Source organism: Oncorhynchus keta, chromosome 21 (genome assembly GCF_023373465.1).
Source record: "Oncorhynchus keta strain PuntledgeMale-10-30-2019 chromosome 21, Oket_V2, whole genome shotgun sequence".
Classification (NCBI taxonomy): domain Eukaryota; kingdom Metazoa; phylum Chordata; class Actinopteri; order Salmoniformes; family Salmonidae; genus Oncorhynchus; species Oncorhynchus keta.
In genome coordinates this window covers 18,854,703-18,873,198 of record NC_068441.1, presented here as the reverse complement: position 1 = coordinate 18,873,198, position 18,496 = coordinate 18,854,703, and the positions used below count along the sequence as shown (strand labels likewise).

The 18,496-nt window shown below is 40.2% G+C and overlaps 2 protein-coding genes and 1 pseudogene across 3 annotated transcripts; 1 reads left to right on the top strand and 2 right to left on the bottom strand.

Annotated features, from left to right (window-relative positions):
• Nucleotides 1-3,363: 3,363 nt before the first annotated feature.
• LOC118399766 (transcription factor HES-5-like) lies at nt 3,364-4,532 on the bottom strand. The gene is made up of 2 exons (XM_035796014.2): nt 4,412-4,532; nt 3,364-4,300 (listed from the first exon to the last, which is right to left on the bottom strand). Exons 1-2 carry the CDS (start codon nt 4,472-4,474, stop codon nt 3,899-3,901), a joined length of 465 nt encoding a protein of 154 aa, XP_035651907.1. The 5' UTR covers nt 4,475-4,532; the 3' UTR covers nt 3,364-3,898.
• Nucleotides 4,533-5,413: 881 nt separating this feature from the next.
• On the top strand, nt 5,414-8,167 carry LOC118399765 (transcription factor HES-5-like). 2 transcript variants are annotated; one of them, XM_035796012.2, is made up of 2 exons: nt 5,414-5,637; nt 6,228-8,167. In XM_035796012.2, the coding sequence occupies exons 1-2, from the start codon at nt 5,536-5,538 to the stop codon at nt 6,639-6,641; spliced, it is 516 nt and encodes a 171-aa protein (XP_035651905.1). In that variant the 5' UTR covers nt 5,414-5,535; the 3' UTR covers nt 6,642-8,167. The 2 variants fall into 2 exon arrangements, with proteins under 2 accessions (XP_035651905.1, XP_035651906.1); XM_035796013.2 differs by lacking the exon at nt 5,414-5,637 and adding an exon at nt 5,650-6,105.
• Nucleotides 8,168-14,228: 6,061 nt separating this feature from the next.
• On the bottom strand, nt 14,229-15,445 carry LOC118399764 (transcription factor HES-5-like; annotated as a pseudogene).
• Nucleotides 15,446-18,496: the final 3,051 nt, after the last annotated feature.

Below are 18,496 nucleotides of genomic sequence, written 5' to 3'. Positions count from 1 at the left end.
TTCAAATATACATATTGAAAATATCTGCCTGCCCAAATATAGTTGCTTAATTTGGTGAGCTCACATCTCAACACCAACCTGGAAATGTTGCATGGTTTATCTTGACATTTACATTAACATGTTTTTGTTAAGTAGAGATCACATTGAAAGTGATGTACAGTCAATGGAATAATACAAATAATAAAAACATAAAAAATAGCATCACAACATGTGTATTAGTACATGTTGTGCTGGGACATATTTGTTGGTATTGGTGGTGGAACTGCATGTCTTGAACAGGGCATATTGATACATTGTAGAGGTCAATAATCAATTATCAGGGATTGGCTTAGTGTGTATACCACATGGTCTGCATCTGGTAGCATGGGTCTGGAGCTCACCCAGCTTTCCCACACTCCTCAACCAATAACAGCCCTGATTAGAACAATAGATAACATCAATGACTTTGTGTGTGAGTGTCAATGTGACTGAGTGTGTGTGCGTGCGCGCGTGCATGACAGAGAGTGAGAGAGAGACCTTGCATTGGCTGTGGGTGAAGTCGCAGTCAGTCAGTTTAGAGGAGGATGTGTGTCATTGCTGGTGTCGTGTGTGTGTGTTTGTGTGTGTGTGTGTGTGCGTGTGTGTGTGTGTGTGTGTGTGTGTGTGTGTGTGTGTGTGTGTGTGTGTGTGTGTGTGTGTGTGTGTGTGTGTGTGTGTGCGTGTGTGCGTGTGCGTGCGTGCGTGCGTGCGTGCGTGCGTGCGTGCGTGCGAGTGTAAATGTGTATATGTGTGCATGTGTGTGTGTGTGTGTGTGTGTGTGTGTGTGTGTGTGTGTGTGTGTGTGTGTGTGTGTGTGTGTGTGTGTGTGAGATGGTGTGTGTGTGTGTGAGATGGTGTGTGTGTTTGCTTAAGGTGTGTTGACTCTAATCTATCACCTGGGAGCAGACTTACCCTCCAGACTGACACCTGCTTGCATCAGGCAGATAAGATAGGTTTCCCACGGCGCTACACAGAGAGGCCTTGCAACAGGCCCAGGCCCATCATGTCATATAGATATTAATACTCACATCTTCAAAACAAAGCTTAACACTCACAGCACAGTTGTGTCACTAAGTCAATGAATTCTCTAATATAATATAAGTGCATTCAGACTTTATTTTGTACACACCATTAGATTAAAGAAGAGATAAATAAATGCAATGGCACACAGGGTGGAATTTACTTCAACGAGAAAAGTAATTTACATGTAAATCAAAACTGGTTTGAAAACTATCCAAATTGAAATGCATGCCAATTTCATACATTATTTATGAAATGTGTACAACAAATATTTTTTTTCTTCTTGCTAAGAAATACAGAGGGACTGTTAACGATAATCACTTGTATTTAATAATGAAGAAGGACATGATGATTAAATGAATAAGCAGTTTTTTTCTCTGGCTGTGAGTGGGTAGGGGGGATCAGGATTCTCAGCATCATGCCTAGAGGATCATTTAGAGCGGCACACTTCCTTTGTCCATGCGATGAAAGGGGAGAATGAAACAGGAGTGTGGGAAAGCCGAGGAGAGACACGCCACACAGTCACACAGCCCGACAGGCAGTCAGGCAGTGGCCCGGCTCACCAGCTGTTTGATGAAACCAGAGCTGACAGAGCCGACGGCCCAATGTTAGCCTGGGGCTTTACGTACAAAGCCCAAGACAGGCACGTTGGACACACACACAATGTCACATACACGTGTGTGTGTGCGCCGATGTTCATGATCTCATTTGAATCATACCTGTACTATATACATAAATTATTACATGAGTATGCATTTAATGTTCTCTTATTGGGGTGTCAGTACAAACATATTATCAACACATGCAAATGAATAAATAATAAAACATATCTTTAATTAGAGCTACAAACTAAAGACTGCAACTTTAATAAAACTATTATTGACATTTGACCTATGAAGAGAGTAGATTCTGAGATTTAGAGTACATGAATTGTGTGTGACAGAGTGTGACAGACAGAGAGAGAAAGCGCGAGAGAGAGAGAGAGAGAGACAGACAGCAACACAATTAGACCCAAACAAATCATGAGAAAAATCAAATATATTTACTTGACACATTGGAAAGAATTAACCAAGTAACAGAGACCTGGAATGCTATTTGGGTCTAAACAGAGAGTAAATACACAGTGGGAGAATACCTGATCACTGTGACTGACCCTAAATTAAGGAAAGCTTTGACTATTTTCAGACTCAGGGAGCATAGCCTTGCTATTGAGAGAAGCCATTGTAGACAGACCTGGCTCTCAAGAGTAGACAAGCTATGGGCACACTGCCCACAAAATAAGGTGGAAAATGAGCTGCACTTCCTAACCTCATGCCAAATGTATGACCATATTAGAGATACAGTACATATTTCCCTCAGATTACACAGACCCACAATGAATTTGAAAACAAATCAAATGTTGATAAACTCCCAAATCTATAAGGTGAAATACCACTGTGTGCCTTCACAGCAGCAATATGTGTGACCTGTTGCCACAAGAAAAGGCAACCATGTATGCAAATTGATCCCTTTGAATTGAATTGGGAAAGAGAGAGAGAGAGAGAGAGAGAGAGAGAGAGAGAGAGACTTGAGACTTCAGTGGCGATAGAATAATCAATATTACCAATATGCATTGTCAGTATTGTCAGTATCATTGTTTACATTATGATGTCCACTTGTGGACCCAGTTTAGGTTACATGTCAACAATATGAAAATACAATGTCATCACAACAAAATGTTTCAGTATTTTACTAGGCAAGTAAGTTAAGAACAAATTCTTATTTACAATGACGGCCTAGGAACAGTGGGTTAACTGCTTTGTTCAGGGGCAGAACGACAGATTTTCATATTGTCAGCTCGGGGATTCGATCTAGCAACCTTTCAGTTACTGGCCCAATGCCCTAACCACTAGGCTACCTGCCGCCGCAGTTTGCATGAGGACTCATCATGTGCAATCTGTTCCTTTATAAAAGGATTTCACTTAAACGTGATCATTTTTTATGTTTTATTTAGAATACAATTGATTCTATATTCATCACCAAAATCGTCGACTCCATAAGAGTCATATGCCGCATGGCAGGAAGTTTAGATAGCAGAAAAGTATTGTCTACGTCTACTCATAAAGCAGATTCACAGTAGTCTATTTTACAGACAGCTCCAAACAGGGGACAACAAACTATAACGCTTGTCGTATGACGTTTGCTGTCCTTCATAAAGGACCTGTTGTTACTTTCCATCTACCCTGTACATTACGACTTTTTCTACATGTCCCATCATCCCCTGTTTCACTACAACTCCTTTAGAAACACACACACACAGTATGGTTACTTTCCAAAACATTTATTGGAATCCATTTTAGGTGTCTGTTCACTTTATCAAGTGAGAATGAAAGACACACAGTGTCAACAATACATTTCACAGCACAACAGTGCCTATGGTGGAACAACAATGTCCCAAAAAGCCTTTACAAAAGACATATCAAAGCATTTGTAAATGTCCTTCATTAGGACAGTACATATAATAGAGTTAAAGCAAGATTTGAGTTAGCTAAGCAACCATACACATTAAGATGTGACCTTTACAAATCATCTTCATAGAAAATGAAAGGACTAAAGAACACATTGGTGCATCAAGTGAGCACAAAATGCATACACACATAAACATAGACGTAAAATATCAAACATATTCTTCATTATGAATTAATACAAATATGTTTTCAGCTTCTTCTCTGAGAACAAATAATCACATCAGTAGAATTCCGTTCAAATATAACAAGAAAATAATATAATTTCAGTATAACGTTTGGAAATGTATTTCCTACAGCAAGAAAGATGGCAAACATCCATCCAGTTTGTGAGATAGTCTCTCTATGCGGTGGTTCTACCAAGGCCTCCAGACTGATTTGTGGCCTGTGATGGCCTGTTTCACTGGGCCCTGGTTGTGGTTTTGGTGTTGGGAGGAGAGTGGAGAGGAGAGACAGATGTCCTGTTCAGCTCTCTGGAGGTTATGGAGCATCATGTCCTTCATGGAGCTGGAAGACAGGAAGTGCAGTGTCTCCCTCCAGCACTGGGAGTAGCCCTCACTGTGGGCCCTCTGAAGGACTGGGCGCTGAGGCTGCAGCTGCTGCTTCAGGAACCCCACCGTCATCTCCAGGATGTCAGCCTTCTCCAGCTTGGCATTGGGGTCCTGTTTGTGGAACTCCCTCTCCAGAAGGGTCTTGAGCTGCTCTATGCAGGTGTTGATGCGGTCTCTACGCATCTTCTCCACAACTGGTTTCCTTAGCTGATGAAGAAAATAGGGCATTCAGTTAGTTATCTGTCCTTTAAGTTCAAATCATGAAGAAAAGGATTCAATAGTAAACTATGACACAAACATGTTATAAACAATACTTACTTTATGCTTGTCTTTAGTAGAGAGTATGGTGTTGTCAGAGTCTCTAGTGTAGGTAGGAGCCATTCTGTTAGAGAGAGAGTGTGCTTCTCTGAGGAAGGCGAGAGGGTTGTGAGCTGAGAGAGGAGCCCACTCCCCTATTTATAGGAGTCCATTAGCATTACAAAGCCATGTGTACCAGGCTGGGTAAGCTTTCCCACACTCAGAGGCCAGTGGGTGAGGTGGACACAACAATGGGAGAGGCATCCATTATCTCATAGTTTACTGGCCTCAACAGAGGGAACCGTGCTGCAGATATTAAAGGCACAGACTGAACACGAGCACATCGTTACACTTTTATTACCTGGGAACATTCCTTATCAGGCAGATGGGGACTCGGTCAGACCGTAGACTTGATAAGAGACCTTAAAAGCATACCAAATGAGACACTGCACACTTCACATGGCAGATAGGCAGAGAATAATCACACTAAAGAGATTATTAACATAAAAAAGTAATTGTATGTAAAAAGATATATATATATATAAATGAAGACATAAGGACATGTGCAAATAATGTTAGATAAAGAAAGCCAGATAGATGTCTTGTATTATCTTTCATGATCTTTGTAATGCTTCATCCCAGTTATCATGACCCCCACATCTACAGCAACAGTTAGTATCATTAATATGTAGGATAAATTGATTATTCATCTAAACCATATTGGTCAGATCTCCCAATGGAGAAAGCACACTTCCAATCTGTCCCTCCAGATAACTAAACTGTGTGTGTGTGTGTGTGTGTGTGTGTGTGTGTGTGTGTGTGTGTGTGTGTGTGTGTGTGTGTGTGTGTGTGTGTGTGTGTGTGTGTGTGTGTGTGTGTGTGTGTGTGTGTGTGTGTGTGTGTGTGTGTGTGTGTGTGTGTGTGTGTGTGTGTGTTCGTTCATTTTAACTTTACATGAAATTAGTTCGAGGGCTAAAATATGCAACTGCATCTACCGACAGACGTTGCAGTAAACACAGAATGTAGACTACTACCGTAAAGTGTGAAGTGAAAGGCAACCACACATTCGATTTCCTGTGGAGCAGCGCGTGGATCTAGCTTTATGAGTTATTTGACAAGCACCATGGGTGCAAAATGCATCTTTGATGTTTGTGCTAACGTGTGCCCGGCTACTCCTGTTTCCCCCCTATCTCACCACGTGGTGGACATCAAAGATCCGTCAAAGGAGACAGACTATTTTGCTCAAGGTAAATGGTGGGCTGTTGGGCAGTATAGTTAGGCGCCAAGGTAGGTGTGATTAATCGGCACACTTTTGGGTGGCAGCATGTCCCATTCACACACTTATGTTCCTTCCAACAGTGTTAGTGGGACATGGCAAATGGGGGATGTCATCAAATATATGTCGCTGAAATTTTATTGCAGTCGTCGGCTATATGGTTGGCTGTGGAGTGTGGGAACGTTTCGGTGTTAAAAAACCACGCAATTAGGTCGGGATGCGCATAGTATAAATACAGACTCCTCAGACTCATCACAAACTTATTTAGATTGGGTTGCTGGGCTGCTGTAGCCTACATATAGCTTTGTGTGAGAGCTCGTTGAAGGATATCCACTTTAAACGTCCCAAGTTGGAACGCCTGTTTCTAACGACCATGGCTCCTTTTGCTGAAAGCAATAGGCTTACTCCTGTTTACTCGTCCTGTTCATCCAGTAATAAGGTAAGTAGCCGAATGCTCGGCATTTGACAAGCACAACACCATTTTATTTTCATATTTTTTTTAGATTCAGTTGAATTATCACGAACAATAGCCTAATATTTATTTCTTTATCCTTCCTTTAGTTACGGAAGCTCGTTGTGGAGAAAATTCGGAGAGACCGCATCAACAGCAGCATTGAGCTACTGGGAACACTTCTCCACAGAGGACAGATGTGTGGACAGCAGCAGCAGCGCTTATCCAAACTGGAGAAAGCGGATATTTTGGAGTTGGCCGTGAGTTTCTTACAGAAGGAGACCAAAGCGGGCGTTTCGCCCACCTACTCCCAGTGTCTGCAGGGTACCCTCCGCCACCTGTCCCTTCACGCGCCCCTGCAGGCTGCAGAACAACAGGATATCAAACGCTTTTACGTGCTCCAGAAAACAGCCCTGTCCAGGAGCATGTCAAGTGAACAGCACGCGCAGTCTGCAGACAAGCGGTCAACATCAAGGTCATCATCACGGCGGTTCCAAGGCTCTCTGTGGAGGCCATGGCAATAGCTTACTGACAACGATCACTGCATCACAAGACTAGGGAAGCGTACCTGAACATTTTGGATCATATTTGCTCCTCTCAACCCAACAATCAATGCTGTCGTTGATTTGTCTTATTTTCAGTATAGGCTTTTTATTGTCAGTTGTTCAACATTTGCACATATCTTGTTTTGATGTACCCAGGAAATTGTCTACAGTGTATGACGAACACTGCTTCAAAGCAGTTGTATTATTATAGGGAGTAAGCTTCTGGAATGATTTTGCCTTTTGTAAAGGCGTTATACTCTGTTTTGTTGTATGATGTTACTTCTCTTTCAAATTCAGCAATGATTATTTTCACATCATGTTGTAATTGATACCACTCCATGTTGTAATTGATACCACTTCATGTTGTAATTGATACCACTTCATGTTGTAATTGATACCACTCCATGTTGTAATTGATACCACTTCATGTTGTAATTGATACCACTTCATGTTGTAATTGATACCACTTCATGTTGTAATTGATACCACTTCATGTCGTAATTGATACCACTTCATGTCGTAATTGATACCACTTCATGTTGTAATTGATACCACTTCATGTTGTAATTGATACCACTTCATGTTGTAATTGATACCACTTCATGTTGTAATTGATACCACTTCATGTTGTAATTGATACCACTTCATGTTGTAATTGATACCACTTCATGTTGTAATTGATACCACTTCATGTTGTAATTGATACCACTTCATGTTGTAATTGATACCATTCCATGTTGTAATTGATACCACTTCATGTTGTAATTGATACCACTTCATGTTGTAATTGATACCACTTCATGTTGTAATTGATACCACTTCATGTTGTAATTGATACCACTTCATGTTGTAATTGATACCACTTCATGTTGTAATTGATACCATTTCATGTTGTAATTGATACCACTTCATGTTGTAATTGATACCACTTCATGTTGTAATTGATACCACTTCATGTTGTAATTGATACCACTTCATGTTGTAATTGATACCACTTTATGTTGTAATTGATACCACTTCATGTTGTAATTGATACCATTTCATGTTGTAATTGATACCACTTCATGTTGTAATTGATACCACTTCATGTTGTAATTGATACCACTTCATGTTGTAATTGATACCACTTCATGTTGTAATTGATACCACTTGTAATTGTTACCACTTCATGTTGTAATTGATACCACTTCATGTTGTAATTGATACCACTTCATGTTGTAATTGATACCACTTCATGTTGTAATTGATACCACTTCATGTTGTAATTGATACCACTTCATGTTGTAATTGATACCACTTCATGTTGTAATTGATACCACTTCATGTTGTAATTGATACCATTTCATGTTGTAATTGATACCACTTCATGTTGTAATTGATACCACTTCATGTTGTAATTGATACCACTTCATGTTGTAATTGATACCACTTCATGTTGTAATTGATACCACTTCATGTTGTAATTGATACCACTTCATGTTGTAATTGATACCACTTATTAAACATTCCTGATTATTTTCTACTAGCTCTATCGGTTCTGTCTTCTATCTCTTTCCCTCTTATCACACTGACTCAAGGTGCACTAAGCCAATTGTGGAATGACTTTCAACATAATTATCTAAGTAAGCTAACATTTATAAATCTTAGCTAGCAATGGCATCAGTAACTTAGTTTAGATAGGCTTCGCTTCGTGTGCTGCAATGTACAGTGGCGGGCAATTCTAGTTCAGCACCATGGACAATTCCAGAGCTAATCGCACACCAGGGGGCGCCACTAGATAAGTATTTTCAAAATGTTCTACACTTTTAGCTGTGGGTATTCACTTTTTCGGATTAATCCTCACAATCTAAATGTGAAATTTAGCCCATTCATGTCCTTGAGTGGGGAGATTAGTAAATAATAAAGACAGGGAAAAAAGTGAAGAATCAATTATTTTGATTGCTTTTATAGTTTATTAAAATTGACTCAACATGAATAGACAAATAATAGTGATTTAACATCACAACCAGAACTTGGACAATTCTCCAAGACTTATGATACTCTATCAGAGTATAGGAAACATATTTACTGTCTTTATAAAAAGACAACATCCTTGTTTAAAATTAACAATGGGTCTATGTGAGAGAATACACATTTATATGCAATATCTTTAATGCTGAAATTATCTGAATAACATTCACATGAAGCAAATTCTATATTGTTGATCTGACACAGATATATTACCCAGTTTGGGTAAAGTCTAATCACGGCGGAAGTTGAACAGACTGGTACATACTCAATAACTTTTCAATATTACTTTATCAATACAAAATGTAGTGGTATCTTATAGACAATCACAAACAGATATACAACCTATTTTGGGTTAAACATCCTCATGGAGGACAATTCCAGTTATTGCTGATCATTAATTAAAACATAATCAACATAATCAACACGTTTCACAAAACATAAATGGTTATTATTTCAATTAACACTTCTAAAATGGAGTGTTCATCAACTGGATCATTTTCATAGAAAAAAAATAAAAAGAAGTTCTCAGTCACAACAAGACTTTTAAAACCTCCTGCATAAGAAGAAGATGAGGAATATATATTCCTATTCTCATTACTGTCCACAACATTAATCTTAGACCAACATGGTCCATCTTGTTTGTTTGAGTGGAGCTCCGGTCTGTAGGACTTTACCAGGGCCTCCAGAGGGCGCTGTTGACTGAACTCTTCTCTTTGCTGATGCTGTGCTGGGGTGGGGGACTCAGCTGAGACAGGTCACTCTCCCTTCTGTTCTTATCAGAGGATGGCTGAAGTATCTTGAAGTGGCTTGGCAGTCTTCTCTGGAATGTGTCTTCACCTCATCCTTGGACAGGAAGTGCACAATCACCTGGACACACTTGGAGCAGTGGAGGCTGTTGAGGGGAGGATTGCTCATAATAAAGGCTGGAACGGCGCTAATGGAATGGCATCAAACACATAGAAACCAAGAGTTTGATACCATTCCACCTAGTCCGCTCCAGCCATTACCACATGCCCATCCTCCCTAATTAAGGTGCCACCAACTTCCTGAGACCTGGAGTAATTAACATGAGGAGGAGCTCACTGGCTGGTACTGTTGTTGTTGTCTCAGGAAGCAATCTGTCATCTCCAGGATGTCTGCTTTCTCCAGCTTGGAGTCAGACTGCTGGTTAAGGATCTCTGGACCCAGGAGAGACTTGAGCTGCTCAATGCTGCTGTTTATACGATCTCTGTGTAACTTCTCCACTGTCTTTCAGTCTTTCTTAGCTGCAAGAAGAGGATAATAATGAATAACCTTATTCTGAAATATGACATTATTGAAACAAATAAACCATTAAAATTGATTTAATTTCCTTGAATTTAAATCTTTAATTTACCTTATCGGCCAGAGTCAGGTGCTCCTTAATAGATCGTGGCTGAAGTGATTGTAGGTACCATGGCTTGATCTCTGTGCTGTAGATGCCTCTGTGTAGAAAGTGAATCTGATCTCTACTGGCTTCATCTCTCCTATATATAGTCCCAAATCTGCATATGAATGTGTGTGTCTTGGGCTTGTTGGAGTTTCTCACAGTCTGTAGCCAATGGGTGAGCTTGGGGGGACAATAAGAAATGTGGAGCTGCCACATGCTCAGTGTTCTTATTTCTGGGGGACAATGGTCACGTCTCAGGGGAACAGGTGGAGGGGTGGGGGTGATGGAGAGTGACTAACAGAGCGCTGTGTGACTCTGGGAAAGTGGTGAACCCCAGATCTGCTGCCTGATGTTGGGATCAATGACACTGACAGAGCACACACTCATCATCACAATTTACACAGATCCTCTACATTAAAACCTTTGGTGCTACACAAGTCCTTTTGATTGTTGGGTTTGTTGTTGAATACCATTATTTTTGATACAGTACAGGTTCAGTCACATTTAAGCACTAGAAGATGGGTTTGACCTCTTTGATTCTGCTGATATGAATATGTTGTGCTCTCCAAGAGTTTAATTTCAAGGTAGGGATGCTATTAAGATCCTGTTTGGATCACAGTTAACTGGCTGATGATGGTTATTTATTGTACTTTCTTAGGCTCCTTCTCTAAATTGGCTTCATTCCTTTTAGAAATGTGTGTCAAATACAAAACCTCCCAATTAATTGCACTCAGTATGATCAATACGACATGAAATGCATAACAAACTATGAAAAACGGGCACATTTAAGTGGAGTCTAATTGATGAGTATTGAAGTGATTGATTATTGATGTTCTTCTTAAAGAGAAAGAGTTTTTTTTATCTACACACCTTCACTACTTCTGTATTCAGAGAATGGAGGGAATTCTCCTTCAGTGTTGAGAGTTCAGAGGTGGCAGATGTGTCCTCTGTCTTGGGGCTATTGGTTAGTGTGAGTAGAGAGCGGATCTGAGTTTCCCACACTGAGTCCTGTGTGCTGTGATGAATGTACTACTAAAGCTGCTCAGTGGACTAGTAGTGATGGCCATTGGCTCTGTGTTGTCTATAGAAAGAGCCTGACATCACCGACCATCTGGATTCTGGAGGGAAAAACCAGGACTGGCTGATTCAGGTCCTGAACTCACAAGATGCTCATACACTGTTATAGAAACATCATTACAATAATTATACAGAAAATAGGAATATAATGCATAATACAAATGGCATTGAAAGTTATCATAATAAAGTTATCAAGAGTAATAAATAACCCCAAATACACCCTCCCACCCATTCTATCCACTGAACGATACAAATGTGCCTATTCCCCATTGAGACTCAGGTGATACTGAGTCTCAATTTAGCCTCATCAGTACAGGTGGTACTGATGAGGCTAAACAGAGACTCTGCTCTTCAGAGCTTTCCCACACTCTGCCCATTGAGAGAGCTTTTCCTAAACAATTGAAGTGTGTCTTGTTATATGCTAATTCATCTCTACACAGGCAGTTCCCATAAAGCCACTGCAGGTAAAGCCCATTACTGAAATATTTTTCTTTTAAAAACTGATAAAGATACACTGTTACAGATAATCAATGCACAAACAAATAGTGTGTTTTAACTATACCCAACATACAAACAGTATATAGTGCATTCGGAAAAGTATTCAGACCTCTTGACTTTTTTCACATTTTATTTCGTTACAGCCTTATTCTAAAATGGATTAAATTGTTTATTTTCCTCATCAATATACACACGATACCCCATAATGACAAACAAAAACACATTTCTATCATTTGTGCAAATGTCAACAAAAACAAAATCGCGGAAATATCACATTTGCATAAGTGTTCAGACCATTTACTCAGTACTTTTTTGAAGCACCTTTGGCAGCAATTACAGCAATGAGTCTTCTTGGGTGTGACGCTGCAAGCTTGGCACACCAGTATTTGGGGAATTTCTCCCATTCTTCTCTGCAGATCCTCTCCAGCTCTGTCAGGTTGGATGGGGAGCGTTGCTGCAAAACTATTTTCTGGCCTCTCCAGAGATGTTCGATCGGGTTCAAGTCCGGGCTCTGGCTGGGCCACTCAAGGACATTCAGCGACTTGTGCCGAAGCCACTCCTGCGTTGTCTTGGCTGTGTGCTAATGTTTGTTGTCATGTTGGAAGGTGAACCTTTGCCCCAGTTTGAGCGGTCTGGAGCAAGTTTTCATCAAGAATCACCCTGTACTTTGCTCCATTCATCTTACCCTCGATCCTGACTAGTCTCCTTGTCCCTGTCACTGAAAAACATCCCCACAGCATGATGCTGCCACCACCATCAATCTTGGTTTCATCAGACCAGAGAATCTTGTTTCTCATGGTCTGAGAGTCTTTCGGTGCCTCTTGGCAAACTCCAAGTTGGCTATCATGTGCCTTTTACTGAGGAGTGGCTTCCGTCTGGTCACTTTACCATAAAGGCCTGATTGGTGGAGTGCTGGAGAAATTGTTGTCCTTCTGGAAGGTTCTTCCATCTCCACAGAGCTCTGTCTGGAGCTCTGTCTGAGTGACCATTGGGTTCTTGGTCACTTCCCTGACCAAGGCCCTTCTTCTCCGATTGCTCAGTTGGGCCGGGTGGCTAGCTCTAGGACGAGTCTTCTTCCAAACTTCTTCTATTTAAGAATGATGGAGGCCACTGTGCTCTTAGGGACCTTCAATGCTGCAGCCATTTATTGGTACCCTTTCTCAGATCTGTGCCTCAAAACAATTATGTCCCGGAGCTGACTTGGTTTTTGACATGACTTGGCTTTTTCTCTGACATGCACTGTCAACTGTGGGAACTTATAAGAACAGGGGTGAGCCTTTCCAAATCATGTCCAATCTATTGAATTTACCACAGGTGGACTCCAATCAGGTTGTGGAGACATCTCAAGGATGATCAATGGAAACAGGATGCACCTGAGCTCAATTTCAAGTCTCATTGCAAAGAGTCTGAATACTTATTTAAATAAGTTATTTCTGTTTTTAAGGTTTTATAAATTAGCAAGCATTTCTGAAAACCTGTTTTGACTTTGTCATTATGGGGTATTGTGTGTAGATTGATGAGCAAAAAAATAATTGAATACATTTTAGAATATGGCTGTAACGTAACAAAATGTGGAAAAAGGGAAGGGGTCTGAATACTTTCAGAATGCACTGTAAATACTGGACTAATTGCATTGATCTTGACGAAGAAGAAGTACTGCCCAAATGTGGCGTAACAAAGCTAATTATCAAAATATGATGTCTTCAACCTTTATTTTGATCATGTTTATATTTTATCAGTTTTCTTCCTGCAAGACACAAAATACAGAACATTTATAGGCTCATTAGCAATAGATCCCTAGATTTCCCCATTGAGACCCAGACCCTCGCTCTAACCTCTGACAGTCCAGGTTAGAGGTCTGAATCCATTGCCCCAAAGGGGCTCTGTGAGTGAGTTTTCCTGGATTTCCCACGCTCTCTTCGTTCACTGCTTTCAATGGAGGAACAATAGAAGTGTGTCTTATTACACATCACATTATGCAGCCCCGCAGCCGTACATTTTTAAACCACTAAGATGACAGCAGAAGTTCTCTTCCAACACCTGGAGTCACTGATGAACAAACTAAATTCAATTGCAATATATTCTGATATACTAAAAATACATTTATGTAAAACAGGTGAGGTCAGTAAAAACAACACAGCCATGCTTCTGGGAACTCATAGGATCAATTATCTCTTTCAAACTACATCACACTTTAGTGATATTATATGTCAAATAAACAGCCTGAATGTTTCATTCGTATTTTTGGACTATATCAAACCAATTCATGTGAAGTTACAATGTGTGACTAAAAAAATATTTATCGTACTCTGAAAATGTTGAACAAAGCACAAAGAGGTGAACGATATATATTTAGTGTGTTATTCTTTCAAGATAATTTTGCAGAATCTAAACTCATAGTAGGCTTTGTTTGATTCAGCTCCATATGGTGTAGCTCGTAGCTCTATGTGGAATTTGATAAATCAGTAATATAACTGTGATGGAAGGTTGTCAAGAGAAGAATAGAGTAACAAACAACAAGATTTAATTTCATGATTTGTGTATTTATTGAGTAGCTCAATGAGTCTCGTCGTTGAAAACCTTAATTTAAGGTAAATATTTCAATAGAAATAAAGTGATTAAACATCACAACAATACATCTCCAGACATAAGATACTTTAACAGAGTATAGGATATACAGTTAATGTCTTTTGAAAATAAACAAGAGGTCTTACAATGAGAGGGAACAGTTTTCTCAGTGATGCTCTAGCTTAGGTTGATCAATATCAAACAGATTCCTGCTTCACAGAAGATGCTCAATATAACGTCAACATGACCATATCACTACACAAATGTAGCGGTAACAAAAAACAAACAGTTGTTTTCTCTTATACGTTTTGACCTTTAAACAGATGAGTCATAGACAATCACAAAAAAAAGGTATGATAAACTACACATTGTGGGTCAAAAGTCCTTATGAAAGATCATTCAGGTTATTGTTGATCTTGAATGAACACACGATCAACATAACTAACACGCTTCACAAAACATAAAGGTTATGATTTCACAAATGCGGTTGAACTGAAAAAAAGTCTCAATCACGGAAAGACTTGTAAAAACTCCTACATAAACAGAAGGTAAAGAAGATCTATTCTCATCCATGACATTAACTTTAGACCAACATGGTCCATCAAGTTTGTCTGAGTGCAGCTTCTTCAGGACTCTACCAGGGCCTCCAGAGGGCGCTGTTGACGGGACTCTTCTCTTTACCGATGCTGTGCTGGACTGGTGAGCTCAGCTGAGGCAGGTCACTCTCCCTCCTGTTCTTATCAAAGGATGGCTGGAGGCTCTGGAAGTGGCTCAGCTGTCTTCTCTGAGATGGTGTCTTCACCTCAATCTCTTGGACACACCTGGAGTAACCCTGATTGACAGGTGCTTAGCATGAGGATGAGCTCACTGACTGGTACTGTTTCTGTCGTCTCAGGAAGCAAACTGTCATCGCCAAGATGCCTGCTTTCTCCATCTTGGAGTCAGACTGATGGTTGAGGATCTCTGGACCCAGGAGACTTGAGCTGCTCAAGGCTGTTGTTGATACGATCTCTGAATAACTTCTCCACCACTGGCTTTCTTAGCTGCAAGAAGAGAAGAGGAGAGTCATTAATAACCTTATTCTGATATGGCATTATTGAAACAAATAAACCATCCATCAAAGTAAACAAATGTCCTTGAATTTGAATCTTCAATTTACCTTGTTGGTCAGACTCAGGTGCTCCTTAGAGTGGATCATTTCTGAAGTGATTGTAGGTGCCATGGCTGGATCTCGGTGCTGTAGAGGTCTCTGTGTAGAAAGTGATCTGATTTCTACTGGCTTCATCTCTCCTATATATAGTCCCAAATCTGCATATGGAAGTGTGTGTCTTGGGCTTGTTGGAGTTTCTCACAGTCTGTAGCCAATGGGTGAGCTTGGGAGGACAATAAGGAATGTGAAGCTGCCACATGCTCAGTGTTCTTATTGCTGGGGGACAATGGTCACGTCTCAGTGGAACAGGTGGATGGGTGGTGGGTGATGGAGAGTAACTCACAGAGTGCTGTGTGAATCTGGGAAAGTGGTGACCCCCAGATCTGCCGCCTGATGTTGGGATAAATGACACTGACAGAGCACACACTCATCATCACAATTTACATGTGAGATCGACGCAGATCCTCTACATTAAAACTCTTGGTGTTACCCAAATCCTTTAGATTGTTGCATTTTGAAGGACAGTCTGCTATTTCCTTGATACTGTGCAGTTTGGTCACATTTAAGCACTTTTAAGCTCTGTTTTAAGCTCTGTTAATCTGATATGATGAATGACTTGAATTGTTTCACTTTATTTACAAACAGTATATTAATTTGGTAATTCCTTGTGATTTCAGCATGTAACTTTTTTCAATCCAGAAAAATAGAATAATTAGACAATAATCGGGCAAAGTAGGATGTCATGTGTTTTGCATGGAATGCTCTCTCTGTTTTGGGAGTCCAGATGCAGCAGATTGTGTCCTCTGTCTTGAGAGAGCTAGTCGTTTTTCCCACACTGAGTCCTGTGATCAATGCACTACAAAAGCCGCTCAGTGAACCATTTGTGACGGCAATTAGGTCTGTGTTGTACTATAGACAGAACGTGACTTCACAGACAATCACACTTTTAGAAAGGGATTGTTAGCCAATCAAAAGAGCACATGACTGTGTCTACTTTTGAACAAAACCTTACATTTTTACTTGTTGTTTAATGACAAAATATTTTAAATTCCCTTGGGATTTTGAGTGCTTTACTTCTGTCTACACAAATAAGTGGGCGACACACATTTACTAAGATAGTTTAATCATAGAGATAGAAAAACTGAAAATGGCTTTCATAACTTTGGTAAACCTGAGATTACCTTTATTTAATCTTTCTTTTATTACCCTCATAAAGTGTGCCTTTTCCCCGTTGAGACTCACAGGTGCTGGTGGGACTGACAAAACTAAACTATGACTCTGCTTTCCAGAGCTTTCCCACACTCTGCCCATTGAGAGAACTTCTATTAAACAACAGAAGTGTGCCTTGTTAAATGTTAATGAATCTCTAAACAAGCAGTTCATTAAAAGCCCCCTTTTTTATTTTTACAATTTTCGCCTAAATGACATACCCAAATCAAACTGCCTGTAGCTCAGGACCTGAAGCAAATATATGTATATTCTTATACCATACCGTATATACCATTTGAAAGGAAACACTTTGAAGTTTGTGGAAATGTGAATTCTGTAGGAGAATAACACAATAGATCTGGTAGAAGAAAATACAAAGAAAAAACCAAGCAGTCTTTTTCTACCACCTTCTTTGAAATGCAAGAGAAAGGCCATAGTTATTGCCGTCACTCTGGTTGTAATTCCGATAGTGTCCACAAGATAGAAGCAGTGTATGTGCAAAGTTTCAGATGGATAACGTGAAAAATGAGTGAACAACAAGACTTTAAGTCCCCAGGTACATTTGGGCAAATCATGAAGGAGACATTCACATTTTTATTCCATTTTTCCTCAAGAATATCGTCAAATCTGTATACTTGGACTTTGATTTAGCTTTCCAAGTATTAGTAGCCATACGTTCAAAATTTGCAAAACAACCATTATTGATAACTTCATAACTCTGAATATCCTGTCGTACAAAGGCATACTGTCGTACGAGGTTAGTAGCTACATTTTACGACATATACATGGTTTCCGGATACTGCTATAAAGACCAGCTCATTGGCTATCTAACTAGCTTTGTTTGACCCCGATTGGTGCTTATTTGACAAAGATACAGTCGTTCAAGTGATGGCCGTCCGGCATGCCATTAAGGCGTCGCTCTCTGACCAAATATGGTGTCCAATAGGATATACTACACCCCTAATGAAATAGTGAAATCTTGTTACCTTCTAGGATCTCTGGGGAATACATACGAATGTGATTTGACTCGCTGAATTACACCGGAAGAAATGGCAGCAGTTATCACGGGCGCCCAACCAATTGTGCTATTATGTGTTTGTTTTTTTGCGTTATGTGTAACTTATTTTGTACATAATGTTTCTACAACCGTATCTTATGGCAAAAAAATTGCTTCTGGATATCAGGACAGTGATCACTCATATCGGATTAGACAAAGATTTTTTCTAGAACAAGAAGGACGCAGAGGAAATTCTCCAAACACCCCACAGAGCCGACATCCCCATTATTTGCAAGAGGAAGCGACGCAGGTACAGCAGACAAAGAGCCGGATGCCTGGTCAGGACCTGGAAAAGGTGAGTGGGAAAGTTGCCGTTACCGTCAATACTACTCGCCAATGTGCAATCATTGGACAATAAATTAGACGAGGTACGATCATGAATATCCTACCAATGGGACATCAAAAACTGTAATATCCCATGTTTCACGGAATCGTGGCTGAATGACGACATGGATATTCAGCTAGCGGGATACACGCTGCACCGGCAAGATAGAACAGCACACTCTGGTAAGACGGGGGGGTGGGGCGGTCTGTGCATATTTGTAAACAACAGTGGGTGCACGAAATCTAAGGAAGTCTCTAGATAGATTTTGCTCGCCTGAAGTAGAGTATATTGTGATAAATTGCAGACCACACTACTTGCCTAGAGAGTTTTCAGCTATACTTTTCGTGGCTGTTTATTTACCACCACAGACAGATGTTGGCACTAAGACCGCACTCAGTCAGCTGTATAAGGAAATATGCAAACAGGAAACCACTCACCCAGAGGCGGCGCTCCTAGTGGCCAGATACTTTAATGCAGGGAAACTTCTATCAACATGGGCAAATGTATATCAACATGTTAAATGTGCAACCAG

What these genes read in the sequence shown, in the direction of transcription:
- LOC118399766 (XM_035796014.2), bottom strand. Translation starts at nt 4,474, where the DNA reads ATGGCTCCTACCTACACTAGAGACTCTGACAACACCATACTCTCTACT. An exon ending in CTACTAAAGACAAGCATAAA is followed by an intron (nt 4,301 to 4,411) that starts GTAAGTATTGTT and finishes TTTCTTCATCAG; the next exon opens with CTAAGGAAACCAGTTGTGGA.
- LOC118399765 (XM_035796012.2), top strand. Translation starts at nt 5,536, where the DNA reads ATGTTTGTGCTAACGTGTGCCCGGCTACTCCTGTTTCCCCCCTATCTC. An exon ending in GACAGACTATTTTGCTCAAG is followed by an intron (nt 5,638 to 6,227) that starts GTAAATGGTGGG and finishes TCCTTCCTTTAG; the next exon opens with TTACGGAAGCTCGTTGTGGA.